The 25,502-nt window shown below is 38.9% G+C and overlaps 1 protein-coding gene across 3 annotated transcripts in view; it reads left to right on the top strand.

Annotated features, from left to right (window-relative positions):
* The window catches only part of LOC147308109 (rho GTPase-activating protein 29-like), a 31,594-nt gene that overhangs the window by 3,829 nt on the left and 2,263 nt on the right, over nt 1-25,502 (top strand). The window contains exons 3-21 of one of the 3 annotated variants that reach the window (XM_086272177.1): nt 10,553-10,696; nt 14,717-14,816; nt 15,132-15,204; nt 15,456-15,516; nt 16,114-16,263; nt 16,863-16,927; nt 17,036-17,146; nt 17,339-17,419; nt 17,759-17,926; nt 18,061-18,198; nt 19,891-20,078; nt 21,416-21,582; nt 22,086-22,220; nt 22,595-22,693; nt 23,297-23,460; nt 23,588-23,776; nt 23,964-24,101; nt 24,361-24,596; nt 25,150-25,450. In XM_086272177.1, the coding sequence (XP_086128303.1) occupies nt 10,553-10,696; nt 14,717-14,816; nt 15,132-15,204; nt 15,456-15,516; nt 16,114-16,263; nt 16,863-16,927; nt 17,036-17,146; nt 17,339-17,419; nt 17,759-17,926; nt 18,061-18,198; nt 19,891-20,078; nt 21,416-21,582; nt 22,086-22,220; nt 22,595-22,693; nt 23,297-23,460; nt 23,588-23,776; nt 23,964-24,101; nt 24,361-24,596; nt 25,150-25,450 (2,708 nt within the window). Of the gene's footprint in view, nt 1-10,552; nt 10,697-13,513; nt 13,805-14,070; nt 14,254-14,716; nt 14,817-15,131; nt 15,205-15,455; nt 15,517-16,113; nt 16,264-16,862; nt 16,928-17,035; nt 17,147-17,338; nt 17,420-17,758; nt 17,927-18,060; nt 18,199-19,890; nt 20,079-21,415; nt 21,583-22,085; nt 22,221-22,594; nt 22,694-23,296; nt 23,461-23,587; nt 23,777-23,963; nt 24,102-24,360; nt 24,597-25,149; nt 25,451-25,502 lie in introns of those variants that run through there. The other 2 variants (XM_086272178.1, XM_086272179.1) reach the window with 2 other exon arrangements.

The raw sequence follows: 25,502 nt of genomic DNA on the forward strand, positions 1-25,502 counted from the left end.
AGTTAGCTAGACCACCCACATACACACCATGAACTTAACATCTAATGTTTCTCCATAAATAGATTGTCGTGAACATTTACTCTTTGTATTATAAGTGGGCTTTCAGTTACAATGCTCACAAGAATGGTTAGCTAGCAGTAATCAAGCTGTCAAAGAATATGGTCTAAGAAAAGCATGTGAGGGTGAGTGACCTTTGATTGAGTCGGTGACCCCTGTCCCCATGCTTCTTTTATCCCTAAATTACCTCTATCCAATCTCACAGCCTATAATCAATGAACCTTATTGTGTTATCCCTCTACACAATACTCATAATGGTGTTATGATCCTGATGTAATTGTTGAACTCTAACATTAGAGTTGATTTGCCTGAAATTGTAAGTAGTGAAATGTTAACATGTAATTTCAGTATATTGTTTAGCCCAAATCTTTGCTAAAAGAAAAGTTGAGAAATTATATAGTGAAATCACATATAATCCCTTCATGTGATTGTTGTCAGTGTTGAGTCAATTTCCTTTTGATAGAATATTTCTGCACATCTGGTGAGGATGAATGGCCTTTATGCCAGTATTAGAGCATTTAATAGTATGAATGTAGTGCACAGTACTGCAGGGCCAACATTAAAATGCAATGAAAGTGTCGGGGAAGGTTCTTCATTGTTACGTTTCCATTTTTGTCTGTATTCAGCTGCAAAAGACAGTTTGGTTAATAGTTTTAATCAGCATGAAAAAGGAGTCCTCTGCACGCAGTCTAGCTGCTGTCCCCCTCCCATCCCCCCGCTCTCCTGCATACTCTGCATTCCTTCTGAACAAATGTTCACTTGTAGCTATAGTGCCTTCAATAGACTACTGGAAGGTGCGAAGCACATTAATGATAAAAACCTTGCAAAATAAATACACTTTAAATTTGAGGCCACGGTAACTATTCATAAAGTACATAGCAAAGCTTGTCGTGAAATTACAGTTATAATAAAAAAGGAAGAATAATAACCTGCTTTAAAGGGAGTAAAGAAGTATTTCGCTGAATGAATGTCACATGTTGGGCAACAAGCTTGATAGCATTTCATATCTTTTCTTTTGCTTTTAGAATTTCACACTAAAATATCTGTTTTTGTTTTTTGTTTCTTGATTTTTCTTTCTTTCTTTTTTTCCCTCAAAATGTTGAAATTGGTGACGGAGCTCACTACTTTGTCCTTCGTCAAGCCAAAACAATTTTAGGAATGTGTGTTTAGAAGTATCCATTGTAAGTTCGGGATATTGGGGCTTAACGGGATGAGGTTTTAATTTTAAATGTCTCTTATGACAACAGCAGATATGCATCGGAACAGGATACAAAATATTATTTCCTTACAGTTTTCTTTGCTCAAGAGAGTCTGTATTTCTTATATTATTGTTTTAGCCTCAGGTGCAGAAGAATTTCACACCAGTACCTACCCAGTTGCACATCATGGTAGATTAGACATCTTAAATCATGAGCCTAACCATGAGCTTAAGAGCTTATTTAGTCATTGTATGGTTTTCATTGTACAGTGAGTTTGTCCAAAGATAAACTAAAGATGATGTTCTTCACACAATCTAGTTCTTTTTAAGAGGATTTAAATGTCTTTAAATGAGGAAGAACTGAACAGAACATAGGCCTGTGAGTCAGCTAGACTCATAAGCCCATGTTCAGCTATTAAAACTGTTGGTGTCATCATGACACTCTGATAAGATCTGGCTGTACTCCAGTTAAGCTGCATTGTTCTGTGCCTCACTGTACCAGCCTGTAACTGTGTTGTTGTCTAAAGGAGTTTTTTTTTCTTGAATGTTTTTCTGCTCATAATGTTTTTTCTTGAGGTTAAAAAAAAGGTTAAAACTTTGTCAGTGGCTCTCAGAAATGTTCTGTCTTTATCACTGAGCAGGGTCATTTGTTTTACGTCTATACCTTTATTTTTTTATTTATTTAGTGATTATAAAGCCACTGTGGGGGAAAAAAACAGCAATAGCTTCCACAAATATCCTTTTTCCCTCACTCATACACACACACACGTAAGTGCTCCTGTGCCAACTGAAGTGGCCACTTGCAGGTGGTGCCTTCAATTGAGAGAAAAGCTGAAATCTACCACATAATGGTTTAATGGCCTGCTGCTCTTAGTAGAAAGAAAGGCTAGAATTGTTGGGCAGTAACTTTCCCCTGTGATGCTGAAGGATGTTTTTGTGCAAGCTTGTGGTTGGGGTGTGTTTCCTGGGGTGGGATTTATGGTTATGGGCTGTGGATGTTTGTGTAGGACAGTGGTCATGGAGAGTGCTAGATTAGGCACTGGAGCTCCTGCTAGCAGGGGATGTTACTGCTGCTGATTGGGTCAGACTCTTGAAATTTACAGCTGTGGGACAGGAGACAGGCTTGCAGCAGTGAATGAGCCAAGGCCAAACTATAAAGGGTTTTTTTTGTTTTGTTTTTTGTAGAGGAACAAAACCATCTACTGTATGTTGTTTTTCCCCAGCTCTGACTTTAGGAAGACAACAAAAACTTTGTGCCTGTCCCCACAAGTTCTTAGTCTATTCGTTTTACATGTCTAAAAGCATCAGTCATTTCTCTTGCCCAAGACAACAGTTTCTACAAACATTTATCAAACAGTGTTATTTAGCCAAGTAGGTGGAGATTAATTCTCACTTCTGTACTACCAAGTTCTCTAGGTGAGGTCATCACATACCTGTGCCACAAACCTCTGTAACAGTGCCAGGCATTCATCGTTCTTGTGATCATAACAATAGCCTTGAAGATGACACTATTAGTTCATTAACTGGCTTGAATCATTCTTCAGACAATAAATAAATGAATAAATAAATATTTCAAATTCAAGCATTTGCTGCACTTCTCTAAAAATCATCATCATGGATTTTGGACAGTTCGAAAATGTCACTTTATGCTCTTAGAAATTATGCTTGGCATTTTCCTTAGAGTTTTATAAACATGAATAAGGGTGCAAATAACAAAAATTAACAATAATAATAATAATGATAATAATAAGAATAATAAGAATAATTCAAGTCTCTAATCAGAGAAATTCAAGAATACATGTAATGAAGTGATGCCCAGACCTTACTCAGTGTAGTTCACTATTAGTCCGAGAGCAGGTAGATGTTTATGGGCTGCCCACTGTTTACTGTCTTTGTTAAGTCTGGGGCTCACTTTGTCTCCAAACAAGGCATGGGAAAGAAAGAGCAGCACCCAGCAATGCTGTGTTTGTTTAGGCAGAAGGGGAAATTAGTGTTTAGAGACGGGATCCTGACAAAACAATTCCACCTATTCCATATCAAGTTGCAGGCAGCTCAGTAATACCAGCAGAGTATGATACAGTGATGTTTTCTGGCTTAACAGTTTGCTGTTGAAGACATTTGTGTATAATCTCTGCTTGGCTTATTTATTTCTATCTGTGGGAAACACGGAAACAAACAAGTGGCCGTTGGAGGGGGAGTATTTGGGTTGATGGCTGATTCACCAATCAGAACAGTGTGTCATCAACCTGGTATGTGGCACACAGATATACATCTGAAACTAAATCTGAAAATCATCCGCTGCAGTGCGGTGTGAACGTGTCACCTTTCCTTCTTGAAGAAAAGAACGAAAGGTCTTGGTAAAGCCCTGCAGCTGTTTCCCAAAGCAGCGCTGTGCCACCAGAGATCCTGAGGCTTGTTTCATGTCGAGCAGATCGCGTGTCCAGACAGGCCAGTTGAAAGCTTGTTGTTATCAGTGGGGGGAGCAGAGGCTGTAACCTCTGTCAGGCCACCTGAAGATTTGGATTAGATTGGTCTCTGCAACCACTACACTCACAATGAGCTTTATTAGACACAATGGGTACCCACCTCCCAAACACACACACATGCACGCATGCACAGACACACACACGCACACACACACACACAATAATCTGCGAGGCAACATTAATTTAAAGGCCCAACGTTTGAGCTGCTGTATGACGTTAAAGTTAAGTCACCACAGACCTGCTTAGACATTGTACTCCGGAGCACATGTTTTGAGTATTTAGGAATATAATGGCATTATATATGTGGGTGTTTGCAACACACTGCATAGAGATTTGACAGCAGAGAAGCGGATTATTCTGAATGAGTGGTTTGAGAACTTTTTATTGCCCTTCTTTTCCTGGTCACTAGTTTTAGATTAATTCCTTTACCACTTTTCACTCTACACCCATTGCATTTTTCAACCATGTTATTTAGAATCGATTAGATGAAAAAAGGCTGCAGATGTTAAAGGACTTTCAGATTAAGTCCAATAGTATGGTCTTGTTTTCAAAGCATAATGGACACTGAGGAAAATCTTTATCTTTACTAAGAAACAATAACAGCCATTGGTTTGGCTTTTTATTTGTTTCAAGTTCGTTTGAATATTATTTAACCATCCAAGTGGCCAATACATTTAGAACTAATTCTAGAAGCATGTCTACCCAATATGCCATGATGTTATAGAGCTTAATTAATTTATTAGCAGTTTATGACATTTTAAAAGCAACAGTACCAGCTATTTCATGGTTGCAGTCTTAATTATGCATATGTATCTGCATTTTCCTCTGTTTAAATATATTTTCCTAAAAGAGAATGAGATCTTGATCTTGTAGGAAGTAAATGAAGTAGACTAAGCCTTAAGTGTGGTTGGGACAACACCAGCTCATCCCACCACTGTAAAGAAAGACAGGGGAGGTTTGAGAATCACTGAGGTAGGTAGGGGGTCTTCCTTTAAACAATGTGGCCTGGCTGTATGCCTCAACCCTGTCATCTCTACCAGAACAATGGAGTGGCCCCCACAATCACCAGCGAATTTCCAGTAAGCTTTTTGATGCCATTGTTGTGACAAAGCCACTCATCCACTGCTTTTTTTTTTTTGCTAATCAGCTTTCTGACTTGTCTCATGCTGCAGTAAGCAAAGATACTCTTATACAATTTAAAAAAATAAAAAAAGAAGCAACAATGGTAAACACTGACCTTGCTTTGGCAGCTTTATTCATGTTCCTAACGTTGAAAAGTCTTTTTGGTTATATTTTTATTTGCATTTTTTGGGTGGAAATTAGCTGCAATTTAAGTAACCTCTCTGGGCCCAGACTATACTGGCAGAAAAAAGGAAAAGTATGTGTAGCTTGGTCAGAAAATAGTTTAAGTATTTTTGCACAGATGGAATAGTATAATGTCTGATATTTTTATATGCAGATTTTTTTTCACAAACCCTTGACTGAAATGTGGAAACTGTTTTTGCTTGCCTATTTATATTCCAGCAAAACAATCCAGCAGGTTTCGCAGGTGTGGTGCAAAATGTTGTTTCAGTGGATTTATGAAACTCTTCTCTCATCAGTGTAGATGCTGTCTTTATTTGTTCATGCTCGCTGGCAATATGTTTATCATTAATTGAGATTGCTGGCTGCTATTTATACATTTGTGCCATTCCAGTGTAGTGTTTTAGCTCTGCACAGTGCCACATGTCTGACAGCAGGCAGTGCAGCAGTAAACAAAGGATGAAAAAATGCCTTTTTTGGCTTCAAGTATCATCTTGTAGATTGGCTCAGGACATTTGTCCTTGCTGCCACAACATCATGGCTATCCGGTTGTTCAGTCTGACGTCACTAGCCGTGTCTGGGTCTAAACTCCGCTGCAGGTCCATATATCAAACGATCACTATGGGATTACTGAGAGTTGAAAAACTGTCTAAAGTCTTTCATCTTTAATAAAATGATCAGCGTTCTGCTCTACCAGGTGTAACAATTGAGTTTAACATCCAGGCATCCATGAAAACGGAATTTATGACATTTAACGGAGTTAGAAGTTAGCAGGGAGTTAGCTCGCTAGCTTCTATCTAAATACAATATAGCATGTCCTGACTGCGGGGTTTTGGAAACAAATTAAAACGTACAGCTCTGCTATCACTTCCAGCATAAATGAAGACAGAAAACTAAACAGCAGTGACGTTTGTAGGGTTACTGAAGTTGGGCTAGCTGGTATATAATGATGTGCTACGTGACCGCTAGCGACACAGCTATGTTAGCATAATATAAACAAGCTAACTTTTTTTCCACTCGATAAAAGTTAATGTGAGTGTTCTCGGTGGTCAGGAACAAATGTAATCGCATGGCAGGGTGCTGTAAAAGGACCAAACTTCAGCCAGGAGAACAACTGAGATAATCCATCCACAATACGAGGTTAGTCATTCATATACTGCTGCATGGGCTGGGCTGTAGTTACATCGTAAGGTTTTAAAAACTGAGCTTAAGGTAATAAAAGCCGAGGGAGGTCAACAGTGGTCGCTGACTGTTTTAGGAGCTTTTTGAGATCAAATAGAAGAAAATACATAACATTAAACATGTTAACAACACAAAAGCCATATTAAACGCAGACTACTTTAGACCCGGAAGTAGGATTCGTCGCGTCCTCACTGAACAACCGGATTGTTATTTCCTCACAATTTTTGCCCCCTATAGTGGTCTGAAGAATAGATTAGTCTAATTAAATTCTTTCCTTTTCAGAGGAAAAGGAAATGGGTGATTCTCATCTACACTACTGCTGTGATACTGTAACAGAACCTTCAGTCATGCTCCACTAGTGTCATGCTAAGTAAAACAATTCTCAGGTGTGCATCTCATTAGGACTGGCTCTTATATGCTAATATATGACTCACACATGCCTTTGATAAGAAAATCTTCAAAAGCCAGTGAGCTAGCCACTCAGTCCCTGAAGGGGGTTGGGGGTTTGGGGGTGGTTAAAAGGAAGGAAAGGGTGCTTAATGAAGACCTATCTTCAATAGGTGGACTTCAAAGTCTGTGTTGCAAAGTCAGGGCCTTGCACCTTGGGGGAAATGACCAAGTGAACCACCTGCTGTAATGGACACCTTTTTGTTAATCCTTGGGTGGAACCTTTGGACAGGGTATGAGGGGCAAGATGGACCATGTTGTTAAGCCATTTATATTTTGTGAATGATAAAAAAACAGGTCTTGTTGTTACTAACCTAACCTTGCCATTCTTCTTCCTTAGTCTCTTTGAATTTCTTTTAATTAAATTCAGTGTCTGTTTTTCTAGTCATTAGTTAAATGTCACAGATGGTGAGATGTCGAAATTTCAAATGGTCCTTTTTACATTTTTTACACCAGCCAGTTGGAGTGGTGTGTGTGTGTTTAAAAAAGAGTAGGAAGTGCAACAAAACCACTCCCAGACTTTCTTTTTCACTCCCTCTCTAATTCCTTTTAAATTTCCAATAAATTTTGTCTCGCCTCACCCTCCTGACTGCTAGTGTAGCTTTGATGAAGAACAGATGAGTTTCTTTTCTCAGCCAGTGCCCCTGCTTCTTCCAAAACAGTGAGTTAAAGATGAATTCACCTATTGTGTGGTGAAGCTTACAGGGCTTCTGGTGATTAGGTTGGATCAGAGCAGGACTCCTCTCCTGTTGTTGCTGTGTTGTGTGCATAGGTTCTTTGTGTCACATGATTTATTGTTTTTCATGCTGACTTCTATTTTTCCCAAAGTGCTCAGCTGTCTGTTAAAACCCTGTCTACGACCACTTGGAATGATGTAGAAATGAAAAAAATCAGAGCAGCTATGGAATTAGAAAGAAGACAATCTGCGGGTAGAAAAATTCTTGGTTAGATACGCAAAACTGTTCTTCGGCTTTGCGTGGTTTTACAGGAAAGAGATACCTTTCATAGCAGTGATACACTGATGCAGTGTGATAACATAAAGAAAAGAAAGTACAGGAGTAATCAGATTGCATTTTGCACATTTTTTTTCATGTCGTCATCTTGGGTAACTTTACTGGCATTCAAAATATCTTGCAGAATCCCCCTTAAACAAAACATTCTATGTTGCTAACACTGTGTAGAAATTTCATTTCTACATCCTTGTCCACAGAAAGAGCCCTATGACTTGTATTCATTTTACAGATTGTATGGAGCACAAAGTCCTTCCCAGTACTGTTGCACTAACCATTCCTAATAACTAATAACTAATAATAAATATTAGATTTACCTGTCCATCAGGACTGAAATAATGACAGAAACTATAGATGGATTTTTGGCTCACTTCTGACTACAAAAACACACAAAAAACACGTCATCATTTCAGGATTCATCATCTCTCCATGTATATGAATATTAAAGTTGTGACTGAGACAGATTAACCTGTTTACAACATACACCTCTTCCGTTGTACGTGTTGTCACTCTGCCTGGAGGAAGCAGAAAACAGCTTGCATCACAGCAGTTTCATGCAACCGAGATCATTGCTGTCACAACCACAAGCTTCTGTTTTCCACCTTTAAACTGGTAGAGACACAGCTATAGACACTGATTAAAAAAAAAAGTTACACAACGTACAGTTATGTGAAAAAGAAAGCACACCTTCTAAGGTTTTATACGTCAGGACATAATAAAAAAAATCTAGTCCTTATCACCCTCAATAAATACAACATCAGATGAACAACAACACAACCCATATTTGCAGAACAAATTGTTTATGCATAGTTTTATTTGTACCATAGGTATCATATAAAAAAGTTATACTCAGATACTAAAAATTGTTATCAGATTAGATATTCATTTACAACAGTATAGATAAAAAACAGTCCCATCTTTGCCTCCTCCAGCTGACACACAGCTTTACTTTAGCTATTAGCAGTTATCAGATTGCCACATTAGTTGTAGGTTATAAGTAAGATAGCAGGTAGCAGCTGTGGCGAATTAACAAAACAATGGCATTAGTGGTGGCACTAAGTAGCACTTCCTCTCTGGCAGTTCCATCCTTTGTCCAGTATATCCACTAACCTTCTATTGCACATTTCCAACCCATCTCAACCTTATTCCACTTAGTTTGTCTTAAAAAAGCTCAACCTGACCTGTCACACTGATATACACATTTTTAATCTTGCCCCTCCTTTTTACTCCTAACTAAAATCTCAGCATTTATTTAACTCTGCCACCTCCAGCTCAGCGTCATATCTTTTTGTCAGTACCATAGTGTCCAAACCATACATCATACCAGCTCTCACCTTCTTGTATACTCTTCAGGCTTGCGTCACTCTCTTCTTTATCTCTCTTGTGGATGGTTGACTGCACGTATTTAAACTCATCTACCTTCACTGCCTCTAGTTCTTGCATCTTTGCCTTTCCACCTGCCTCCCTCTCATTTACACACTATCTATTCTGTCCTGGTTCTACAGACTTTCATCCTGTGTCTCCCAGTGTATAGCACCCATTGTAGTCCACAGATACCATGGAGACTCCAAACTGACCTCATTTTTCAGCATCGCCTTTGCAAACAAGAAGGACGTCAAAGCGAATCTATGATATCATCACACCCTCACTTTGAATCCATCTGTCACTGCTACCGAACACCTCACTGCTGTCTTGCTGTCCTAATATGTGTCCTACATGACCTTGACATGCTTCTCTGACATGCTTCCCTTCTGATCTTATCTATATTTCTCCCCACAACACTCTCAAAGCAAACATCACATTTGTATTGCTGTTTCTCAGCATGAAGCTACAGTATACTGCTGCTCAATAATCACTTCTCTCCTACTCATCTGCATAACTCCACAGGCATGTTATCTGGGCCAACCAGTTTTCCACTTTTCATCGTCTTCATAGCTACCTTTACTTCCTCCTTGCTAATCCTCTGCGCCTCCTGATTGACTAGCTGTCCCTCTTTCTTTCATTTTCATCATCCTTGACTTCTTCAAATCTTCTGAACACATTCTTCACTTGTCAGTAAATTTCCATCTCTCTATTAATCATCTATCTATTCTATCTATTAATCCAGCTCTGCGTTTCAGTCTCTCTGCCTCACTAATTGATAAAAGTCATTTTCTCCTTCCGTGTCCAGCTTTACATATAATTCACTATAAGCCTTTTGCTTTGCCACACCTAGGCTCCCAGTACTCCTGTCTGCTTTTGCCATAAACTTGACTTTCACACTATTTCTTTGCATTCCTTTGAATATTTTCCTTCCCTTCCACATTCCACCACCCAGTTTTCTGTCTTTCTGCCCCTCCACTACCATGCTTGACAGTTAGTATGGGGCGTTTGTGTTGATATGCTGTGGTTGGTTTCTGCTGAACATTGCGGTATGGTCTCATCTGTCCAAAGGAAATTGTTCCAGAAAGCTTGTGGTTTTGTTCAGATGCAACTTTGCATTCGTGAGCGGTGCTGCCATATTCTTTTTAGAGTGAAGAGGCTTCCGCCTGTCAACTCTTCCAAACAGGTCATACTTGTTCAGTCTTTTTCTAATTGTACTGTGATGAATTTAATATGCTAACTGAGGCCTGTAGAGTCTAAGATGTAGCTTTTGGGTTTTTATGCAGTTTTTCAGAACATGACGGACTCTTCATAGTTTCCAAAAATATTTTAAAAATATTTGTGAAGTATTGTTTGTGACACTGACAAAGGAATGCCAAGAATTAACGTGACATAACTAACTTTAAAATGCAGTGTAATGGTGCTCATTTTGACTAATAGATGAAAATGTGTGATTCGTCTTGTTATGTTCTCAATACTTTCATGTGTTCTCCTTTTTTTTCCCTCAGAGAATTTGGAAGGTCTTCAGGAGGTGGTGCAGCAACGTTTGGCGGAATTAGTTCGCATCCTCAAAATTGTCATTGGCAAACACCAGACGCTCAACTCTTCTGACATTCTGGGAGCAGCTGGCACAGTTATTGCTAAGGTCAAAGGTGAGTAGTTTCTCGCTAGTATGCATGGATGAGACACACAGTTGAACTTGCACACTGGCACCCAGATGATGGTCAAATATAGATGCGTGGAATCTCACGATTGTAACACTGATGTCAGCATATGGGTCTACGTCAGTCTCTCAGATCGGTGTGGCAAATACGGTGCTGGAATATTACACTGATCTCTGTTTGGTTAGGGTCGGCTTGGAGAAATGTTGCTAAAAGCTCACACTGTAAGAAGTTGTTATTCCTTAAGCAACAGATCCATTTCCTGTCTCACAAATGAACACAAACAAAGGGAAGCTCAACTGAGAGGTTAATCTGCTGGAATTGAGATCCACTGCAAGTGTAGTTCTTCTCTTGATTTGAACTCAAGATAGATATATACATATTTCAGCTAATGTGGAAGCCTTCAACAGAACTGATTGTCGATCTTTACAGTCGCATTTGTTCTTTGTTTTTACCTGTGTTGTAAGGTGTCTGGATGTCTGACAGGTCACCTGGCTTATCTCAATATTTGTGTTGTGACCTAATCCTTAAAAACACTCAAGAATGCCTGTTTGTAGCCTGAGTGTTGCTTTGACAATGATGAGAATACAAAAGGGAAACAAAATAGACAGATTAGCCAAAGAAATTATAGGCACTGTGAAGACTGATCTTTACTGATGGCATGAGTCATAAGGACAAAGAATTACACCAGCTTAGTTTAGACATATTTATGCAGCACAAAGATTCTGAATAGCTGCAAAAAATCTATTTTTTTTCTTTTATCTCAGTTAGAGAGTAAATTATACATATCAGATTGATTAAAACATTAAATGACTTCGTTGATGTAATTTTAAATTTTAGAATATGTGCTGTCAGTTATATATTCTAAAAGCTATAGCTATATTTTAAATATCAGAAATTTTCTAAAAGAAAGATGAAGTAGAACTGAAGTGAAGAGAAAGTAAGCACTAGTGTGAAATTCATATCCATACCCTGATATGAGCTAAGTTGGGTGGATCCCTAATTAGAAAAATATTTCTCAAAATATTTTTCACGTCCTGGCTCTCCCTATGGTAGCTGGGATTGGATCCACTTTTCCCACAACCCTGATGAAGACAAGCGGAAGAGAATGGATGAATTTTTGAATTTTAAAAACCTTAACTATTTTTAAGTATTCAGTAAAACTAAAACTGGACAAGAGTATGCATGAATCAAGACCTTAACCAAGTTCATTGAGTCATTTGGTACTTGGAGACAACAGTTTCTTTCTTTAGAAAAGGCATTGCTTAGTTGTGGTTGGAATAACAGTTCTCCAGTTAATGCCACTGCTGAGATTAATGTGGTTTAAAAGCTACGTGCTGTGACAGAGTTATTTTTTAAATTGCAATGGTCCACTTATTTATTTAATTATTTATTGTTGACCCACCTGCTTTGGCTGCTTAACAAGAGATGGAGGCCCATGGGGAACTACATTGCTCCACTTCTCTCTGAAAACCCTGGCAAAACCAGCATGCTGACACGTGGAAACCAGGGCATGTAGTGTAAGATTGAAAATGAAAATAAAATCAACACTTCTGTCTGATGTCAGGCTTGTGTCATTCTGTACATGGCAGTGTGGTGTTGATCCTTATGTGTAAAGCTCTGCTATAGAGTGTTGCATTAAAGCCAGTGCGTTCATATGTAGTTGAGTTTGGAGTTTGCCTGTCCACAAGGGGGTGCCTTATGTCAACACTCTCCCTGGATGAACTGTCCCTAATGGCCAGTAGGTAACACAATACTGACACAGGCTGCTAGCCAGAGGATCGAAAAGGAGAGGTTGAAAGAGGGATGAATCAGTTAGACATCAGATGAAGAGTCAAAGGTCTGGATGATAACAGGCCTTGTGTGCCTCACTGTCTTCAGACCGTGTCATCTCTTCGCCCATGTTCCTCTTTGAAGCTTGGTCATGGCACCTGGAGCACTGGGACAGCTGCCAAAATTCACTGGGAAAAAAAATTCCTCCTTTCTTCTTCAAACACATGGTTGTCTAACCTGTTTCATGTGTGATATGATCTGCTCATGCTCTTACTGTTGTTTTTCTTAATTTGACGCTGTGTCGAAAACTTGACAATGTCAGAAACATGTTGTGCTCCAGTTCAACTTTTAGCCTGTGTCTTTGTGTGTCGTCACAAAGATAAAAATCTTTTTCACAGACTTTCATTGGCTCAGAACAAACCAAGTCAAGCGTTCTTTCCTGGTCACATTTCGTCTATGTGTTCCTTTTCCCCTCCCACTACTGAAAACTGCAGGGCATTGCAATAAAAGTGTTGACTTCCTCAGCTTATTGAAATTCTTTCCTCGCTTTCTGCTCCCCTTTGTCTATAAATATGCTTACAGCTGAAAGAGTGTGTTTGTCTAAAGGAGTCAGTCTTGTGTGTTCGTGACAAAGGCGATCTTATGTCCCTGTGCTCCTTATTGTAGAATGATTAAATTGATTTTAGGAAAATGTGTTTTTTACTGATAATGGATTCTGGGTTTTTTGGGGGATTTAAACACAGTTGTTGTTTTAGTTTTACCTAGTAATAGAGCCAAGTAACGTTGGTGATGTGCTTCCAATAGAAACATTGAGACATCTAAAGTCAGAATGATACACCAGCTTTAGCATACTTTTTCCTGAGCTAATGTTCCTACTTACAGCTAAACCATGAGAAAACAATGGGTCCTGCACTTGAATGATGCAGTTTCCATATTTCAGTCATGACAAGGGGGGCTGAGCTCTGGAATCATTGTTAAAGGACCCACAGGATGTCCTGAGGAAGAACTCCGCGCTGAGTTGTACGCTAGCATTCAGGGCCAGTGAGGTGCACGGCAGGGAGGTTCGCACCACACCTCCTCTCTTTTTGGTGTCCTCGAGTGTCTCCCTGGAAAGTGGGGTTGCCTCTTCAAGCCAGGATGCCGTGACTTTTCTGTGCTTCTTTATAAGCTGGGACTTAATAGTTTATGCTTTTACAACTGGCATGGATGGAGATTACTCACGATGAGAAAATGAAAGCACAAAATATAGAAAGTGTTCTCGAAACGAGATCTGTTTAGAGATTTTTGGTCCCAGTTGCTAGACAACTGAGGCGGCAAGGAGAAAAGGTAAGTGTTGAATATATCGCTACATGTCATAGAACTCAAGCTGTGTGAGTGTTTCCTGTTGTGGGGCAGACAGGAAGTACTCAGCTCAGTCAGATTTCACTGACTGTGCCTTTAGCTGTCCTGATTATTTTCTGCAAGCGTGTTCTTGCTGAGTTAAGTGTTTTATGAGAAAGAAAGTTCTGTGTACATTTTATCGAAGATTTTTCAGTCTTGGATGGATTTCTAGAGTCAAAGGACATTTTGCTGTTACCAGATCACAAAGGAAGGAATGAGATTGTGTGCATGTGTGTAGTTTGATTATTTTTTGTGAATGATCAGCGTTGGAAGATGGCCCCAGGGATATTAACACCTTTAAATGGAGGAAGAATTTCTTTAATTGTTTTTGTAAATTCTTTGAATATCAACCTCTGAAGACTTTTGAACCTGCTCCAGGAAGACATTTTGATTGGGTAGGGAGATATGCAGGCTGCACGTCATTGCGTTTGGCTGCTTCTACTCTTAACACGGTTTTTAAGCTGTTCTTGTAACATTTCTATTAAACCTCTTGACCTTGTGTTACTGACTTTTTATACATCCTCAAGTATGTCAGCACTTACTTGAAGCCACTTAAACTTATAGAGGCGTAAACACTTCCTGCAAAAGCCTAACTATGATCTTAGAGGCTTACACGGGTAAAACAAGAACAAATGTGCTTGCCATTGTTGCTTTTTTAATACTAATTTTAGAATTTTTTCACAGGTCACTCATTTGATCTGTTTGGCATTTGTTTTTTGCTTTGGAGGCTATGAACTTGTCATCTAGCCACATACAGATTCAGTTGTATCAGTGCTATTGTTGATTGATTATGTATACAAAAGCTGGTTTGTAATTCCATTTTGTTTGACCAGAGTTCCTGTATGTCACTCTCCACAGCTGTTAACTTCTCCACAACCGTGAACCCAGAGAATAAAAAAGTTATATTTGCCGAGATACACACATCCATTGACACTTTGGCATTCACATTCGGCAATGTGTGAGTACAATGCTTGTTTACTTTTTTTAACCAATACTGGATTTTATTACTTTTTGTGTTGTTGTCAGGAAAGTTGGGCTGACTTTAGAGCTCAAGACAGCAACTTATTGGTCTTGTGAAGCTATAATTGTCTCTGTCATGTGTTTTGAATAGCAGGTTTGGGCTTTGTTCTGTGTTTTTGGTGTAAATACTATCTGTCAGAGTTGCTTTGTTATTGAATAGATTGCATTTTTGACCACAGGCGTTTACATGCTTCTCTTTTAAACTGGATTCTGACATATATGTATATATGTACACAATTATATATACCTTTAGAGTTTCTGACTTCCTTATGGGAGATGTGGACAGCAGCCCAGGGTTGGGGATCGCCCAGAAAAACAGAAGCAGGGTGAGACACTATCTTCCTTTTCCCAGCTTGCACAGTTTCCATATATCTTTTCTAAAGCTTTGTTTTGACGGTGACAGTTTTCAAAGGGGTGCACTTAAAGCAGCAATTTTACCCCGCCCCCAAGTAAAAAAGCCTCAAAGACTTGCTTTCTGTATTTAATTGGGTTGTTGAAATCCCAGCTGCCTCTGATGTCTGACTTTGATTGTATGTCTGCTGTTCCCTCCTTATAATCTGAAATGTCTTTTTCACAGTCTTCTGACAACCTCTCTGTGGATCCCGAGGGATATGTTTCAGAGAAAAGGGAGCTTGTGGGTAAGTGTTGTTCACGTTTCATCATTTATCTCTGCGCAATGAATATAAAATAAAACATCACCCTGATATGTAAGAGCTATTAATGGCTTCCTTACCAAGCATTTAATTGTTGCTGTCAGAGCAGCCTGAAGTGTCAGTTTGTGTGTTAGCAGAGTGATTTAGTGTTTGGACTCTTGAGTGCCTGAGGTAGACCCGCCTTAAAACCTCTGCTTCCACCCCTGTTATTTCTGCTGCCCTTTTCATACTACATCCTCATTTTTCCCTCTCCGTCCACATATCTGACATTCCTTGCCTGTTAAAGAGTAGTTCTGTGTGGGATGGGAAACACATGGGATTTGTGTTGAATCAGATTCCGAGTAGCTAGAAAAGGTTGTAAAAAGAAAACGCTGCTCTTAGACTATTTTAAAAGATGCCTAGTCCTTTCATATCGACCTACACTGACAATGCCGCTGACCTCGTTGTTTTTCTTCCCCCTTCATTTACCTCCCACACACACACACGTCTGCTGGATAGTAAAAGTGAGTTCCATCAATCCAGCATTGAGATATTTTAGTCATACTACTAAACATGTGGATTTCTCTTCTGTTGACTTTACAGGCTCAGAAGTGCCACAGCCACGAGAGGAGGAAGTTGACTTGACCTTGCTGAAGAATGACAGTGGAGTTGAGTCCGCCCTACTCTATGCCAAGACCTGCTCCAAGTACATCAAAGATCTTCTGGCCTGGATGGAAAAACGGCTAGCCATGGGTGAGACTACTGACAGTTTATTAGGTTGGAAACAATGGATTACTGCACAGGGCTTAGGACATTAGATTAGATTTTTTTTTCCAGAAAGAAAATGCTGCCAGTATAAGTCCACACCATCTGCACTGCAAAAGGCAGATAAATAGAGTTAACAGTAAAGTATATAACTGACCCATGGACAAAGCTAGAGGAGTTTTTGGAAAACTGTTTCTGCTGTTATATTTACAATATTATTTGTCTTCCTCACACTCAGGGGAAAGCTAGATTTCAGAAGAAAAACTCTTTCCATTTAGACTTCTCAATGATTAAAATCATTTTAATGTTTTGCTCAAAATTATTTGTACATTTAAGTAATTCAAAAAATAATTTCTACCACGCCTTATTGTCAATAGGCCATTCTTTATTATATATTAGACAATTACATTAACAAAAAGTAAGGCAGTAGAGGGCTACAAATTGACTAGGGTTCTAGAGGCTTTAATACTTCATACAGAATTTCCTTAAGGTTTAATAAAGTATTATCTATTTATGAACTGTATGTAAATATGTTTTTGTTGAGTCATTTCTTATTAAGCATTCTTAACTAATTCTCAATTTTTCAGATATTGAGAATGCTAAAAGCTACGTCAAAATGGCTGAGTCTGCAAAAACACTGGCCAATCAAAAGGTAACTCAGTAGCCACGCTTTAAAGCAATATTGATTATATTGGCTGGTTGTTAGGTCTTATACAGTAACCCCAAAGACTCATGTATACATATTTTTTGTTTGTTGAAGGACTACATGCCATTCAGTGACCTCTACGTTTCTGCATTCAAGAAAGACATGGAGTACAACCAGCTGCTTATTCAAACCTCCATGACTCTTCAGACCAATAAATTCATGCAGGTAAGAGTAACGAGAAGTAAATTATGGCCCTTCACCACTTTATCTTGTCCCTAACAAAGAACATCTGTTGGGTTATTTCATTGCATAAAATAATCTGTAAAAGTACATTAGTTTATAAATTGTGTGTTCTTTGCCTCGTTTTTATTAACAAGTAATACTGAAGTGTAATTGTTGACTTTCATTTCTTCTCAGCCTCTTGTGGCTCGCAAAAATGAACTGGATAAGCTGAGGAAAGAAATCAAGGAGCAGTGGCAGAGGGAGCAGAAGAAAATGGTATTTACAGAATCACTGTGTAGATGTTGTTTGATAATTACTCGTAGCTAAGTAGAAGAGCTCCACTGTAGTGTTACAGACTGGTGAGCTTTCCACAGAGCATGTTGCAATGTTATCAACCTGCCAGGAGATTAGTCATCAGTGACTGAGGTGGTGTTTCTATTATAGAAAAATGTCAAATTTTCTAGACAATGGCAACAAACGAACTTCGGTGTGCCTTTTCAAATGCAAAGCTGATCGTCCGCCAAACGTATCTGATTAAATTTATGATAACTTTTGAACACATATGCCACATTTTAATCACATGGTCTTTGTGGCTGATCTGTGTGGCTTTGGCAGCAAGAGGCAGATGCAACCTTGCGAAAGGCACGGGTACTGAAGACCCAGAGGAGGGAGGAATACCAAAAAGCCCAGTCAGCAGCAAGTCGCTCTCAGGAGGATCAGTCTAATGCTGGGAACAAACAGCTGGAGAAGAAGAGAAAGCTAGAAGAGGAGGCTTTACAAAAGGTGGGCGGGAGAAATGAAAACAGAAAAAGTAACTGGTGTCAATATTTTGTGGCATTATTTGGTATGGACAGTAATTTTTCTGTGCGCATTTCTTCTCTGTCCTTATGCTATTCTCTGTCCATTGTTTTGGGTAGGCGGAGGAGGCCCAGGGCCAGTACGAGAACTGCATAGCTGACGCAGGGAGCAGGAAAATGGATCTGGCTAATGCGAAGAGCACTATCCTGACTCAGATCCGAGAAATGATCTTCCAGTGTGACCTCACACTAAAAGCTGTGAGAAGCAGTTTATATTTCTGAAAGAGTAATTCAGACTGTACAATCACTGTTTTAAAAAAAGCGTATATCTTATATGTAGACCACAAAATGAAACTGTAAAACTTAAATATGTTATCACTTTCAGTTTAACTGACAAACCTTCACAAAAGCTGGAGTTCTGTTTCTTTCTGTGTGATTTCATTTCACAATGTTTCTCCATAATAACTGAAAATAGAAGTAGCTTGAATACTATATAACTGATATCTGTATTATATACTGCCCTTCTTTAGTTTGGGGTTAAAAAGAATTATGAATTAAAAGATTATTTTATATACATTTTAGAGGAGGGTTGAAATATGGACTGTGACCACAGTACTGGGTAATCAATTCAAATTTCAGAAAGGTCTCAAATAGTAAAAGCTTGCTCTATATATGTTTAGTCAGTGTTTGGCTGTTTTCTTATTTGGACTATGAGTCCAAGTATGATCGTAATCATTACAGTGCCATGAAAAAGTATTTGACCCCTTCCTGATTTGTCTGTTTGCATAATTGTCACAGTTAAATGTTTCAGATCATCAAACAGATTTTAGTATTAGACCCAAAGATCATCTCATTAAATAAAAAATGCAGTTTTTAAAAAAAATTTTATTAATAGAAAATTGCTATCCAAACTTACTTGGCCCTATTTGAAGAACTAATTGCTCCCTAAACCTAATAGCATTTGCGACAACTGGCAATGAATCTTTCACATCGTCTTGGAGGAATTTTGTCTCACTCATTGTTGCAGAATTTTTTTAATTCAAACATATTGGAAGGTTTTGGAGTATGAATGGCTTGTTTAATATCATGCCGAAGCATCTCAATCAAATTTAAGTCTTTGGCTAGGCCACTCCAAATCCTTCACTTTGGCTTTTTTGAGCCATTCAGAGGTGGACCTGATGCAGTGTTTTGGAGCACACAAACTGATGGCTGGACGTTCTCCTTCAGGATTTTCTGGTAGACAGTTCAAGGTTCTATCAGTTATGGAAATATGTCCAGGTCCTGAAGCAGCAAAGTAGCCCCAGACCACCATACTAGCACTATGTTTGACTATTGGTTTATGTTGTTGTTTCAACTTAATATTTTCCCAAAAGTCTTGATTACCATCAAGATGCTTTTGGACAAATGTGAGACGAGCCTCTATGTTCTTTTTGGTCAGAATCGAAACTCTCATGGATGGGTTGTTGATTACTCTTCGAGTAATATGGTTGACCAGCCACTCACTGGGAAAGTTCACCACAGTTCCAAGTTTTCTCTGTTTGTGGATAATGGATTATGGTTCACCTGAGTCTCAAATGATTAGAAATGGCTGTGTATTTGATATAGACTGATAGATGCCAGTGACTTGGTTTACCATCTCTTATTTAAGTTTCTTTAGATTGTGGCGTGATCTCTTTTTGTCACACAGGTTCTAAATAAGTGATTTATGGATTTCGCAGTCTGGCAGTAATCAGCTCTGTGTGTGGCTTTTAAAAACTCAGCTTTGCAAAAATTCTGGTTAATCACAATTCATTTATGATTTAACAAGGCAAAATTACTTTTTCACATAGTGCCATGTAGATTTGGATAGCTTTTTTTTAAAACTGTTTACAGTTGTTTTGGCTCTCTTTCTTTATGTGTCATTTGCTGACTCATCCAGTTTAAATTTCTTTTTGTTTTTTTTGGTTTCAGGTGACAGTGAACTGGTTTCAAATGCAGCAGACACAGACCGTGTCACTTCCTGCACACTACCAGGCCCTGTGTGAGAATGCCAAGTTGTATGAGCCAGGCGAATGCTATGCAGAGTTTGTGCGTAACCTGTCCAAAAATCTCCCTAAAGAGCATCTTCACTCCGACTCCATCTCCTCTGAAAATACAAGGTATGAAGGACTATGAATGCAAACTCATATCCTAGAATTTTTTTAAAATTTTTAATGATTTATTGGTCCGCTAAGAGGGAAGCTTATAATAAAAATGGCTTTGAAATGATTATGCATAACATGAAACTAATGTTTTTAAAATCAAAACTTCCTAGCTTTGTACAAGTACTTTTAAGAAGGACCTGCTTGTTATACTTTTTTGTGATACTTTATTGCAGTTTAAAATTTGCCATAATTCAGCAGAATGTTGTACATGTTGCCATAATATGTGATCATTGGATTTAATTGAGTTGACACAGACTGTCTGTAAGTAGACTCACAAGTATTAGTTGTGTTGCATTTTTTGGTCATTGTAGCTGAAGCTTCATTTTTGGACGGCTGATTTTGAAAGTACCTTTTGCTGTCGCTCACACCCCTTTGGAAGTTTCTCAGTTCTTCTTTCAGCAAAGGTTAACAGTGAGTCAGAGTTGGAGCGAGAGAAAGAAACTAGGAGAGACAGAATGCGCGTTGAATTTCTTGCCCTTCCTCAGGAAATATCTGTGGCTCGGGCTGAATGCAGGAGGGAAGATTGCGAGCGTGAGAGTATGGCTCTGGTTTGGAGGAGTCCCAACACTCTATATAGTTTGTCTGAATAAGATAAATGCTCATTATTACAAAGAAAATAATGCACACTAAGTTAATAGAACAATTAATGATGCTGGTACATTACTTATTATTAGTAAATTACAGATGTTGCTACAGACTAAAATAGCTGTCTGTCTGGAATGTGAACTTAGTACTTAGCTACGTTTGTGCTTCCATTTCTCTAAAGGCATTTTTAACGTGACATTATGTGTCGTAGCCGTCTGCTCCTGGGCCTAATTTCAGTTTCTGTTCCTTAATGTTGTCTTTCAGTTTTTACCAGAGCACAAGTTACTTCTGAAAAAAAGCCTTGATAATTACACATAACGCACACACACACAAAAATTGTATGACTTTTATCAACATGTATTTATAGCTGTGCAATTACAAAAGCCCTGCCAGATCTCTTAATTCTTTTCAGTTGTTGGACTAACTAAATATTGCTGAGACTGTATACGCATGATAAAAGTGTGCTTAAATCTTGTATTTAAATGCATTAAAAACATATCAAAGGAATTCTATTCTGAGCCAGAAAAGCAAAAAACCTATGCGCCAGGTGAAGTAAGGGTTGAGTCAGCAATCCTGTCCAAATGCGACAGATACACACTGAAATGTAATAATGCTGAATAGGGCAATAGGGTTTAAAAACAAAACAAAACAATTAGTCATAATCAAAGTTCTAATTGAAAGCCTTAAATACCAACTTTATTTCTCAGATTTGGCAGCAAAAGGTCAGTGGGCAGCTATCATTCCTCCCACGGCAACCTGTCACAGGCATCCACCACCTCTTGTGACGTGTTGAGCGGAGAGGAAACGGACAGTACCATACATCGGCCTGCAAAGATCAGTGAGCACAGGTCCAGCAGCAGCACAGACATACAAGGTACATTCAAACACATGTTAAGTTTATTTAACTTGCTGATGCACTTTGAAAGTATAATGGTCAAAAAGAATGGTTGTTGTCTGTGTCTGTACAAGAAAATTCACAGAAATTCCCCCTTGGTGTCACATTAGTGCTATAAAGGGGAGTCTTAAAATAAACCTTTATCCAACATAGCTATGTACTATTTTAGAAACTGCACAATTTTAGAAACAAGCTAAGAATGATTGGCACTGTTGCTGGAGGTTGAATGTCTTTATATGAACCTCTCAGGGACTTACCCTGTGTTCTGAGTCATGGAAATGTTCTCTTGACTAGAGTCAAAACAGTTTGGGTTGTGTGTTGCTTAATCACCATAAGTCTGGAATATCTGTGTAAACTGCTTGTTTCTGAAAATAACTAAAACTGACACTACAAATGTCGCTTCACGAGCGGTTGCCATGTAGCTTTATTTTCTGTTGTTATTCTGTTTGTGTGTGACTGTGGGTCTGTGTGTGCTTTTGCAGCTCTAAGAAACCAGACCCCACTGAGAGCATGGGGCTCAAGTAGTCAGGGGAGCCAGGGTGGGATGTGCAGTGACTCAGAAAGTGCTGGAGGCAGCAGTGAGTCAAGGTCCATGGACTCCCCCACTGCCAGTCCAGGTAAGAGGACTTTAAATTTTAAAACGTCTCATAAATTCATTATAAAGGTCTTGTGAGTGTTTGACCAGTAGTAACTGAAAATGATCACATTAGGCAGGGAAATGAGTATTTGAGGATCTGGTTAAAAAAATATGAATATACGAGACAGTAAAATAAAACTTTTATCATATTGGACACAGTCTAAGTGATCTGAGAAGATGAACAGATATGGCTTTTACTGTGATCTGTTCACTTTATCTTGTGAAATATTCAGCAGTAAATCTACTCGTGCATGGTATAGCTTATGTTTTTATCTAGTGTCCCTGATTTTACTCTTGTGTGGTAAAACTACATTTTCATATAGTAACTGAGCATTTTGGTACACATTTGTTCAGGCGACTTTAAGCGCCGTTTGCCCAGAACTCCTTCCACTGGGACCATGTCTTCTGCTGACGATCTGGATGACAGAGAGGCACCATCCCCCTCAGACAATGGTGAGATATGTTTGTAATTGTGGGTGTGTTTTGTTCCTGTCACTGTATGCTCTCTGTGTACCCTTCTGCTCAGGAGGATAGAAAGGTAATCATTGTATACCTTTTTGTGACAAGGAAGTCTAGAAAGGGATGGAGAAATAGTTAGCGACCATTGCACAATTCTTTATCATGTATTACACATGGCGGTGTTCTGCTAGTCCAAATCTGTGGTGGTTTTTGCTTAGATCAAATGTTTTTATACTCAGTGGCACTGCACAGATAGAGGTCGTGTTAGTTTTGGCTGATAGTTTCAGCTAACTCTTCCTGTATCTGTGTTGACCTCATCCAGTCATTGTGTTCTTACTGTGAAATTAAACAGCCAATGAGCTATTTGACCTATTTTTCAGTGTGCATGGTTAGAAAGCCCATTTAACTATAAAAAGCCACCATAATAGCAGATTTTAAAATAATTATGCTAACTAGAAGATAGTGTAATTCTCTTACAATTTAGGTTTTTGTTTTTTTTTGCTTTGAAGTAAATGCCAGCTTCCCTTCTAATAATAACTCTGAATGATGTCACTTGTCGAGTTAGTTCCTTTCCTCATCAGCGGTTCTGTTTTTTAGGTCTGGCAGAGATGGTGACAGAGACCTCCAGTTCTCCTGGTCCTTTCCGAAATGCTCAGATGTCCAAAGCTGCTCAAACCCATAAGCTAAGAAAACTTCGAGCCCCGTCTAAATGCAGAGAATGTGATAGTCTGGTCGTTTTCCATGGAGCTGAATGTGAAGAGGTACAGTAAATATGCTCATCGTGATAATTGTCTTGTGTATTAGGTGTTTATAAAGGATCAGTGTATTTTGCAATTCTGCAGGGAAGACACAAGTTAATTATACTGTCGCTTCATTTGTCTTTTACAGTGCTCCTTGGCCTGCCATAAGAAGTGTTTGGAGACACTCGCCATCCAGTGTGGTCATAAAAAGCTACAAGGCAGGCTACAACTGTTTGGTATTGATTTTGCCCAAGCAGCAAAAAACAGTCCAGATGGTATCCCCTTTATAATCAAGAAGTGCACTTCTGAGATTGAGAGTCGAGCCCTCAACATCAAGGTAAGTCTTTTTTCCCTGTGATGCAGGGATGGTTACTTTTACTACCTCATCTCTTATTGTGTTGCAGTTTTAAAGCTATAAAAGTTCATGTGTGACCTTAAATACAATACCATTGACTTATGTATCAAGTATTTTCTGTGATTATGAGTTACATTAAAAAATGCATTGGTCTGTGTACATCTCACAGGGCATTTATCGTGTGAATGGTGCCAAATCACGCGTTGAGAAGCTCTGTCAGGCGTTTGAAAATGGGAAGGACTTGGTTGAGCTGTCTGATCTCTCCCCTCACGACATCAGCAATGTTCTCAAGCTCTATCTTAGACAGGTGGGCCTGAAATTCTTACTTGTTGGGAGGTTATTGAGAATTAGCATGCCACTTAAGTTAAAGGTTGTTTATGTTTAAAGGCTGTTATGATCTGAAGTATTGTTAAGTTAATGTTAAGTCGATCATTTAGATTTTACCCTTACTTTATTGTGCTTCTTTCATTTGGATTTAGTTTTTTGGGTACATGTAAAATGACTTTAATAGCATATTGATATTTTCCACTACAAGAAACTCAAAACACTTTGGTTGTTTTACTCAGTTACCAGAGCCACTGATCCATTATCGATTCTACAATGATGTCATCGGTTTGGCAAAAGAGTGCCAGAGGGTGATAGTGGAAGAGGCTGATAATAAAGCTCAAAACAACCAGCCAAGAGAGAAGACTGGGCCGAGTATGCAGCTGAACAGAGTCATTTTTAAGATCAGAGATCTCTTCCGCCAGCTGCCCCCAGCCAACTACAGGACTCTGCGCTACCTGATCGCACATCTACACAGGTAAAGGCTGAAAACCAAAACCCCGAGTTATTTCAGAGTGTAAATTCAGTCTGTTCCTCATAATTAGAATAATATGTGTAGTTCCTCATAACAGAAAGGGAAGCAGAGACTTCTCTGTAGCATAGCAGAAGTAGCAGGCTTACTAACACAAAATTAGTTCTCTGTCGATCTCATTACACGCAACTTTAAATTTACACCACCATTAATAAAACTCTAAATAGAATATATATATACTTTAATTTAACTTAGTTGATGTTCTTACTTGATTTGCAGGACTTTTAGACCACGGCATGACAGAAACATGCAATTGGCATGTAGATGATTGTTGAGGTTTTGGTAGTTGTTTCAGATTCTCAGTGTCAAAGGTGATTCGCTGAAAACTATTATCACATCTTGTTATCCAGATCAATAAAGGGACCGATGCTGCTCTACAGAATGTCGCTTTATGTCTCATTTTGTTGTGTTTCATTAAACAGATACAGCAATACTTGAACCATACCTAGAAAGATGTCTTTTTCAAATGAAAACTGTTATCACTCTTTGACTCCCACAGAGTCTCAGAACAGGCCGAAGAGAACAAGATGACTGCGAGCAACCTTGGCATCATCTTTGGCCCCACACTGGTGAAGCCACAGCATACAGATGCAGAGGTGTCTCTGTCCTCCCTGGTGGATTACCCCTACCAGGCACTGATGGTGGAGCAGCTGGTGAAGCACTTTCAGACAGTCTTTGATGCATCTTTCCTACCTAGTTCTGACACAAGCAGCGCTGGCCAGGCCTCCCCCAGACTTACCCCGCAGGAGAAGATTCGACAGCTTAGCAGACACTCAACCTCCCTGACTGACATCAAAGAGGTGAGGAGGGATTAAGGCAATCATAAAACCAAATTTGAGTCATTTTGTTTAT

Source organism: Aulonocara sp. 'chitande type north' Nkhata Bay, linkage group LG18 (assembly GCF_057382095.1).
Source record: "Aulonocara sp. 'chitande type north' Nkhata Bay isolate Kocher_YH1m ecotype deep benthic linkage group LG18, A_spYH_male_GT1.1, whole genome shotgun sequence".
Taxonomy (NCBI): Eukaryota; Metazoa; Chordata; class Actinopteri; order Cichliformes; family Cichlidae; genus Aulonocara; species Aulonocara sp. 'chitande type north' Nkhata Bay.